The sequence below is a fragment of the Brachypodium distachyon genome, chromosome 3 (assembly GCF_000005505.3).
Source record: "Brachypodium distachyon strain Bd21 chromosome 3, Brachypodium_distachyon_v3.0, whole genome shotgun sequence".
Taxonomy (NCBI): domain Eukaryota; kingdom Viridiplantae; phylum Streptophyta; class Magnoliopsida; order Poales; family Poaceae; genus Brachypodium; species Brachypodium distachyon.
In genome coordinates this window covers 36,015,521-36,024,677 of record NC_016133.3, presented here as the reverse complement: position 1 = coordinate 36,024,677, position 9,157 = coordinate 36,015,521, and the positions used below count along the sequence as shown (strand labels likewise).

The 9,157-nt window shown below is 44.8% G+C and overlaps 1 protein-coding gene across 2 annotated transcripts; it reads left to right on the top strand.

Moving 5' to 3' along the window:
- The first annotated feature begins 603 nt into the window (after nt 1-603).
- Nucleotides 604-4,280, top strand: LOC100829212. 2 transcript variants are annotated; one of them, XM_010236707.3, is made up of 7 exons: nt 604-794; nt 1,751-2,253; nt 2,379-2,456; nt 2,766-2,864; nt 2,972-3,164; nt 3,279-3,706; nt 3,779-4,280. In XM_010236707.3, the coding sequence occupies exons 2-7, from the start codon at nt 1,792-1,794 to the stop codon at nt 3,995-3,997; spliced, it is 1,479 nt and encodes a 492-aa protein (XP_010235009.1). In that variant the 5' UTR covers nt 604-794; nt 1,751-1,791; the 3' UTR covers nt 3,998-4,280. The 2 variants fall into 2 exon arrangements, with proteins under 2 accessions (XP_010235009.1, XP_024317903.1); XM_024462135.1 differs by lacking the exon at nt 604-794 and adding an exon at nt 1,040-1,447.
- The last annotated feature ends 4,877 nt before the right edge of the window (nt 4,281-9,157 follow it).

Sequence of the window (9,157 nt, the reverse complement as noted above, 5' to 3'; positions counted from 1 at the left end):
CAGCTTACTACGCCAAATGGGACTACCAGTACGAGTGAAGGGTGAATAGGTCGATCACTCAAGGACTGATAAGCATCAACCCTACATGGGAGAGAGTTGGAAGCTCAAACTAGCGACAAAAGTCAAGATCTTTGCTCGGAAAGCTTTGCATAATGCCATCATGTGTGGATGTGTGTTGGCGAATCATCATCTGAAGGTTAGCGCTCAATGCGTTGTATGTGCGGAAGATCTCGATGATACTAAACAGCTCATATTTTAATGCCGGGGAGTATACTATAACATATCTAACAAAACTAATTTTGAGACGTAGATGTTGGTGTTATTTTTTTTTGAAATTTGATCAAACTATTTTATTTTGATTTTGAGACAAATATATAACATCTTATACTATTGGGAAAGAGAGTTAGAGAGGGAGTGATAAAGTGGTCCGATACTTGGTGATCTCCACCGATATAGTAAGAGTTTTCGAAGATAGCACATGTCAGGTTGAGACGCATTGAGTCAAGTACCAATAGCGACCATAAAAAATTGCAACCAGTCAAAAAAAAAAGAAATGAGAAAGAAAAGATGAGAGGAGACAGCCCGTTTTTCTTTTTTCCTTCCTGGAAGGGACAATCACCTTCGTGTAGCTGGTCTCCCGTGATGCCATTTCCTTCTACTCTATAAAAACTCAAGGGAAACAACAGGGATGTCACGAAGGGAGAGGAGAACCCGCTCGGCTCACCGCCGGCCACGCTCATCGACTCCGCCGCCACTCCTCCGCACGAGCAGGCCCCTGCTCCAAACCAAACAAGGTTCGTTCTTCCCACCCCCGCCCCTACTCCTCGCGTCGATCCTATTCCTACCTTGAGGCGGTCAAATCGTCCGCGAGTTCAGACGAACAGAGGCGTGCGCGGCGCCCGGATCGGCGGCGACGGTCGAGCATGCAGGGCTAGCCGGCGTGGGGCACCAACGATCTCCCACCTTTGTTGACCTGACCAGTGCATAGCTAAAGGCAGGCACCGGGGAGGATTAGACTGTTTAAACAATTAGTTCAGCGTCCATGTCAAAAAGGCCGGCATCTTTCACTAGCTTTTCTCTTCTGAAAAGATCACCAATTGTTTATCCAGTAGCGGCCTAATTAGTAAACGCCACATGTGTCGCTAACCACCGTGCTTGATTCCGAGTGGTGCCGTCACCGTTCTTGTCTCTCTGTCTGTCTGTATCTACTTAATTATTTTTCGATTGGTTTAGCTCTCTTATTAAATTCTGATGGTGGTTCCACTGTTTGGCTCTTGTTTTGGATTTAGATCCCACTGATTGGCTGTTATTGTCTTGATTCGTTATTGTTCCTTTCAACTGGTGTACCCTGTCCATGTGTGTGATCACTGATCAGTAGTTGAGTAGTTCAGTACTCATGTGTGAGTTCTTTCTGTACCTTCGGAAATTTCGAGTTATTACCAACACAGTATGTATAACCAGCTATGATATTCTTCCCTTTTAAAAAACGTTCTGAACTTTGCTGGACACTGCTTTACATGCTGTGAGCATATTAAGATTGACAAGAAAAGAAGGAATACATGAATTTTGAAGAAGATGTTCTACACTTGTACAATTGTATAATTGTGATGTGATTGGTCCAGCTGCAACCTACTAATATAGCCAAATCTCTTTGCCTTGCTCATTGTCTAGTCCATATGCTTCTTGATTTTATAAGGCATGGTTCAATTGCAATTGATATAGAAACATCACTCTCTTTTTTCTCTGCCAGGGCTGTTGCATCTCTTGTAGCTGGAAAGGTGAGCTTGCAAGATGATGGACGACTCTTCAACCAGGCGCCATGTTTCTGAGGGGAATCACCTAGGTTATGTAAGAAGCGAATCCATGGATTCTACTGGTCATCCTTCAGCTGCTAGGTCCTGTTCAGGGCTAAGTAGGAGAAGCAGCAGGCACAGTTCAAGGGGGTCCATCAGCATGTCCCGCGAGATGGGTGACTCGATACTGAGCTCAATGAGGCATTCTCTTCAGTCAGCAGACCAATTGCTAGGTGATACCGATAGCTCAGTTTTGGCTCAGGTCATTGACAGCGGTGACCGAGTGCTAGTGTTGGAAGACTATGCCAATGAAGATACTGCAAATATCTTGGACCAACATAAGATTGGTCCTCTCCCAGATGATACTGCGAAACAAATCTGTGGTAACAGTTCACATGGCACAGGTTTGCCAGTACCTGAAACTTCGGTGGATCCAAAGCATGCGAGTTCATCAATCAAGGTATAAATTGTAGGTTGAGTTGTTGCTTGCAATTACCAATCAAGTGATTACCCTGTTCGGCTCTGTTGAAAAGCTGTACATTGCTCTGAAGATGCTAACACAAACATGCCTTTGCTTGCCTGCAGGTTGAACAGTATACACTTTCTCGGAGGCTTGATTATGCTTCTTATTTGATCCATTTAGCCACCTTTGGATTTTTTGGGGTAACTCTAGAACACATTGTCTGCTGTTGTTTGTACTAATTATTAGCTACTAGATAATCTGTGTTAGTTTAGTGAAATGCAGCAAAAGATTGTATCATTGGAAATTCGAGGGAAAAATTTACTTGATATTTTCTTAGCACATGGATGCACTCTGATAAACATTTATCCCTGCTTGGGTGGCTGATGTTACTTGATGTTTATTTTCATATTAAGTTTTTTTGAAATTTTAATATTTCCCTACTTTTAAGTATGAATGTGTTAAATGGTATCATTACCTTCCAGTAATTACGTTTCGTGTGTCCAAATCAGGTATTTACGAGGTATGGTCTCCAAAAGCTGTTTGGCCCAGGATGCCTGGAACTCACCTCAAACCAAAGCCCACTGTACCTTGATCTTCCATCAAACATGGTATGTGTTATTCTGTACCTGCTCAAACAACAAACCTAAAATCAAATTTTTAGGAGAGACACTAGGGATTTGCACTTTTTTAACGCATGTTTAATTGCTAACACCAGTTAGGATCTTTCCTGATGGCCTGGTTTGGGATCATTTTCAAGACTGATATTCGGCACATATCTGATCATCTTATTGTTGGAATCACAACCGGTTACATGGGATGCCTCACCACCTTCAGTGGGTGGAACCAGGCAATGATTAGCATGTCTTCCAAAGGTCACTGGGCATATGCTATAGCTGGCATATTATTAGGTACCTCGTTATAATTTTCTGTGAATGCTATTAGTCCAAAATAAATTACCGTTGATTCAAAAACAGTACATAAACCATTTTTTTTTCATGGCTAACACCACACAACCTGCTCAGGAATTTTCATTGTCAATGAGTCCATTAGGGTGGGTGCCGAAACAGGTGAGCGCCTGCGAAGCTGTATCCTGAAATGCATCAAGGAAAATAGTTCAATAGGAAGCAAATGTGTCTGGGAGAACTTGAGAGTGGACACCAGGACTAAACACTATGTGATTATAGTAGTTATGATGATTTTGCTTTCTTTCTTATGGGTTCTGAGCATCGTGTTGGCCGCAATAAAGTTGGGTAGTCTTACTGACGGTGCTGTACTCTGGTTGGGGTGCTCAGTCGCGCCTCCGGGTGTTTGGTTACGGTGGTACTTGGCAAGGCTCAACGGCCAGGGAATTGGCAAACAGAGATCCCTCAAATGGCTACCCATTGGGACACTTGCAGCTAATGTTCTTGCTGCAGGCATCATGGCGGCGCTTGCTGTGACTGACAAAGCGGTAGGATAGCACACAGTCATCGATTTATGTAAATCACCTTTTCTGTCTCTGATTGGTTTGGCTTTCTTCTAGGTAAATACAAAGCAATCAACAGCTGTTCTTAATGGTATACAGTTCGGTTTCCTCGGTTGCTTGAGCACAGTGTCTACTTTTGTTGCCGAAATCTATGCCATGAGAAGCAGCGGACAGATTGGTAGAGCCTTTGTATATGCCACGGCGACCTTCATGCTCTCTTTCATGCTGGGAACTCTGGTATACTCAGTGCCAGTGTGGGTCAAGCATTACCAATAGCTTCATGAACTATACACATAGTTGGAGGATTTAGTGTCCTGTTGTAATTCACAACATCCAAGCAGATAATGCAATTTGCAATATACAAAGTTAGGCTTGCCAAGGATATATGTCTGATTCTTTCATATATTTGATGTACATAGTAAAACATGATGGCGTTTTGTAGCAGAAACATGCTATGCGCTCCTGCCTGAAAATATTCCAATGTATATCTGAGATATATGTGAAATGTATGTATCATCTTTGACAAGAGAAAAATGATGTCTGCTTGTTTTTCATTTCAGAAAGTAGCTTTATCACATCTGCTTCTACAGAGAGCATATGTGTAAGATTTATTTTTGAAGCAAATATGTGTAAGATTTATGCAGCAGCATCAGAAGTATATCATAAGATAAATTTGCAATCACCTACATTTACTTGTTTCAGCTTCCAGATAATTCTCTGAACAGAATTACACACTAATGCAAGTATGTGTACATCCCTTTCGGAAGTTGGACATAAAGATACGGTATGGATCATGACTTATTGTACAGACTGCACACGAAACTTAGATGTAAAACAACCTTCCCGGCGCAAAATATATTTGCTTGAAATCGCTTCTTCTCTATCACTTGGTATGCTGAACAGCAGCATTATTCGATCAAGAATAAGCATTGAACAATCTTGTCAATTATCTTTTCCTTCCATTGTACCGCACCCAACAGAAATCCAATGTCCACTTGCACAGGGATGCATTTTCCCTATGTTTGTTCTAATATGAATTGGCTCTTGTGCAAAGCACAAATAGCTTTCACCAATACAAAGTTCTTATCATGAGTCCTCCTGTGCCTCAACATTCTTCAACAAGGGAGATAACCTTGCAAAACAAACTGCAAAAGGCAACCATGCATTTATTTTAGACTGTCCATGTCAGTCAGGTGCTCTGCTACTTTACTCATCAATTCTGTATTCCCGTTCGCCACACATTTTCCAACCGAAGTTTCCCGAACTTGTTTGCTAGAACTAAATGGCGAACTTCTGATCCATTCAAGGACTTCATCACATGACAGGGATAGGCGGCTGATCAAATCCACTATACACACATAATGGTCTCCTCCTGGAACAATCTTCTATTCTATCTCTTAGTTATCAACTCAAAGAAATTCATGCCTTAATCAACTAGGCTGCAATTGCAGCAATGTGTCAAAAGCAACAAGAATGTGTTGGCATCAGGCCCCACCTTCTCCCAAACCATTTGAACAAAGAATCCTATTGCTTCCTGGTCATGTCAGTGATGACATAGGGCAGATAACATCGCATTCCACAACACAGTATCCCTCCTCTTCTGACTTTGTTAGATCAAAAACCTGCCTGGGACTGGCCAAAGAGCCACATTTTGAGTACATGTCAATGAGTGAGCTGAGAATCATCACATTTGGATCAAAACCGGTTTGTAGCAACCTACCGTGGATCTGCTTCCCATGTGTCTACTGAAGGTGATCTGATCTGGAGGAGCACCATCCTTGACAAAATGCTGAAAAATACTCGATGCTTCTGCTGCCTCTCCATAGCGAACATATCCATCCATGAGAGCATTCCATGTAAGGGTATTCCTCATTGGCATCTGATCAAAGAGCCGACGAGCAGCAGTCAGCTGGCCATCCTTTGCGTAGCTGCAAACTATTTTCTAGAATACCGTAGCTGCAAACTATTGTCGTCCACATTCGCATGCTTCGTCCACATGCGCATGCTTTTCATGGGCATCTCGTCAAACAGCTTTATGAGCAACACCAACAGAACCACACTTGCTGTACACATCAACAAGGGAGCTGGCAATGTTGATATCAGACAATAAACCAAGAAGAGCAACATGGGCATGGAAGTGGAACTGCCTGGCAAGCTCTCCGTCCATGAGATTTGCACAAGCGAGGAGGAGCACAGAGAAGGTATGACTGTTGTACCCAAGGGAAGGCGACGTTCACTGGAGCTTCACCTTCGAGTACAGCTCCACACCTTCGAGCATTTCACCACCGCCAGCGAGCGGGAGCACAGCAGCGTTATAGGAAGTGAGGTCACGGTGGGGCATGGCCACGAAGATCTCCGATGCAGGCGCCGCGAGCGGTGTACCGGGTGAGCATGGTGTTGCAGTTGTACGAGTAGACGCTAGTACTGGACATTCTGGCAAACAGGCGGCGGGCGTCACGCGGGCTGCCGAGGAGGAAATGCACTACAGGAGGTGGTCGGCGCGCTGGCGGAGCAGGCGACAAGGCGCTTGAGGCCAGCGAGGCGGACGTAGAGGAGGAGGCGCGCGAGCGAGGAGAGGAGCGAGAATGGCGGGCGAAGGCCAGCGCAGGAGAGAGTGAGCAGGACGGAGACCGCGGCAGAGGCGTGGCTGCCGGCGATGCTGTGGTGGAGCGCGCCCTGGAGGCCGGAGCATGGCGATAAGGTCGGTGGCGGCGATCGGCCGGAGACGGCATTGGATGGGAAGGGGAAGCTTGGTGGGGCCCGAGAGGGCACTCATGTTCCCGTACCTCCATGTTTTGATCCCCAAACGCAGCCAAGATGAACCCGTGACAAGATGAACACTCTCTTTCAGCGTTTCTGATTGCAGTTGCAAGATGTGTAGATGAACCCGTGACAAGATGGACCGCATTACGTGAAAGAATTCCTTCTGCCTTCCAAGCCTAAGAAACTTCTTTAGTGGTGGGGCCATATCTAGTTTCACACTCTCCTGGTTCATCATTTTTTACAACGGTATAAAACCCGGCAACCGGAGGATTTTGGAGACTTGGAAAGGATTGATGTGTATTTTCTTTTTAGCGAATGATGTGTATTTGTTGGGTGCTTTCACTGAGTGGCTGGAGGCCTTTTATAGATCGGCTTAATTGTGTTGCTTGCACTGGGTTTTGGGATTTAATTAGCACATGGTAGGATCATATCTCAGCTATTTCATGGCCCTTTGATATAGCACGCATCTCAACAACAGAGGCAACCAGTGCACAACAAATCCACGATCATTCCACACATGGTCATGTTCTAGCTCTAATTATCATAGAGCACAACATTTCCAAATTGTAGTCATATTTTTCATTAAACAAACGAAACAACTTGATGGTAGAGAACCTCATAGAGATAGTGTTCATTCATTTTAGACAATTTACAGGCGCACAAATAACTTGATGGTAGCTTGAACACCTGATGACCTGACAAGTGTGAAAGAAAGAAAGAAAGAAAAAAAGAAAAAACCAGCTTCACACACTGGAAATTCAGGCCAATTTAGTTCCCGAATTAAGGACTATTATGTAATTCACGGCAGGATCAACCGTTTGATACTACTGAGCCTTCGACCGTACCATGAGATGGACCAGCACAATTTCCAATGGAAAACGATCTTGTTAGACCGACTGATCCGAAGCCAACATTGGCCGTCTCCCTCGTCCGCCACGTGTCCCATGACCCATGCGTCCAACGATCAAATTTTGTTCCGTTGCAGCACGCGCGGCTGTGGCTCGCTCGCAGCCTCTTTTCATCATGTGCCCAGCTAGCTCGGTGGCACCCTTTCCCATCACGCGTGCAGCTGGCTCGGTCGCATGCTCGAAACCCTTCACAGCACGCGTGCAACATAAAAAATCCCATATGCATCGTTTTGTCACAACATCAATCTCATATGCAGCATTTGTAGCATCCAAAACCCATCGCAACATTGGTCTCTCGCAACATAAAGATCTCATACGCAGCATTGCGTCGCAAAATCAAAATTCTCGTAGACAGCATTTGCAGCATTGAAACAAATCCCCTCGCAGCATAATCATTGTCACATAATGCGCTTGCATTAGCAAAACAAATGCATGCTCGTGGCATCTATAATCATCTTTGAAACATCGGGGAAAAAAATCAAACACATTACCTTTTTTTCTGGCACCGGTGGCTCCCGCGACAGTGACGAGGTCGGATGGTGGCTCCAAATGAGGAAGGACGAATGGTTGGGTTGCGGTGGCGTACCGCATCGGGAAGATGAGCGGGGGAACAGGACGGCGGCAGGAGGCGTTGCAGCGGCAGCGTCAGGGGCACCGTGCACGAGACGTGTCGCTCGGCGGTGTTTGAGGCGTCGGCGCGTGGCAATTGTGAGGCCGTATATACGTGCATGCTGCGGAGACTCGGCGGCTGCATGCTGCATGCTTGCGGCCGCTGCATACGCCGATACGTGCTGCTGTGTGGAAGTTACGTAAACCAAGAGCTATTCTCCAGTGCTTGGAAATTTTCAAAACCGTCCATTATAGCAGATCTAACGTCTCCTATCCCTACGCGGAGGATTCCAGGATTGCCTCGTTGGGATCCAGGAGAAGAATTCGGGATGAAAGTTGCTGAATTTGGAAAGACATCTTACCCCTTTCAAAATCAACAGTCTTGAATAGGGAGGTACCAGTACCTCATGGTACCTCACAAGTACGATAGAATTGCACAATCCAGTTATTCCAACTAGAAGAGAGATTTGATATGAAATACTATACTCGAGGAATGCAAGCCACAATTACAGAGTGCCAATTAGATTGTTTATCCTTCTTGGATGAATATCTAGTAATCATACTAGTCATCAAATCAGTTCTATAGGGATGTTTATAGAAGCCTGGAAATCCCCCCAATCGTACTTGAATGGAAGAAGCAATTAGTAGCTACAGAAGAAGAGAAGAAATTAGTGGTATGTTTGAATTATCAAACCCATGCTCAAAATCCACTTCCAAGTCACATCAGGCTTGGCTCACAAGTAACAAACGCTAACCTAAAGAAAATGTGATACCCTCTTTTTTAGCCCTTCTGATTACAGTAGTTGCAGGTCGAAGATGAGCTATACTACATAGTTTCTACGTGACAAGATGGATTGCATTACGTGAAAGTATTCCTGCTGTCTTCCAAGCCTAAGAAACTTCTTTAGAGGCGGGGCTAGTTCCGTACTCCTGATCATCTTTGTTCATCATTTTTTCTGAGAATAAGGCAATTCTATTGATGCATGACGCAACCGTATAAAACCCGGCCACCAGAGGATTTGGAGGCTTCGAAAGGATTGATGTGTATATGTTGAGCTCACTGAGCGGCTGGAGGCCTTTTATAGATCAGCTTGTGTGGCTTGCACGGGGTTTTCAGCTTTGGTTAGTACATGATAGGACTCGTAGGACCATATCT

Coding starts and splice junctions, on each gene's coding strand:
- LOC100829212 (XM_010236707.3), top strand. CDS start 1,792: ATGATGGACGACTCTTCAACCAGGCGCCATGTTTCTGAGGGGAATCAC. Junction 2,254..2,378: donor ATGCGAGTTCATCAATCAAG/GTATAAATTGTA, acceptor GCTTGCCTGCAG/GTTGAACAGTATACACTTTC. Junction 2,457..2,765: donor CCACCTTTGGATTTTTTGGG/GTAACTCTAGAA, acceptor TGTCCAAATCAG/GTATTTACGAGGTATGGTCT.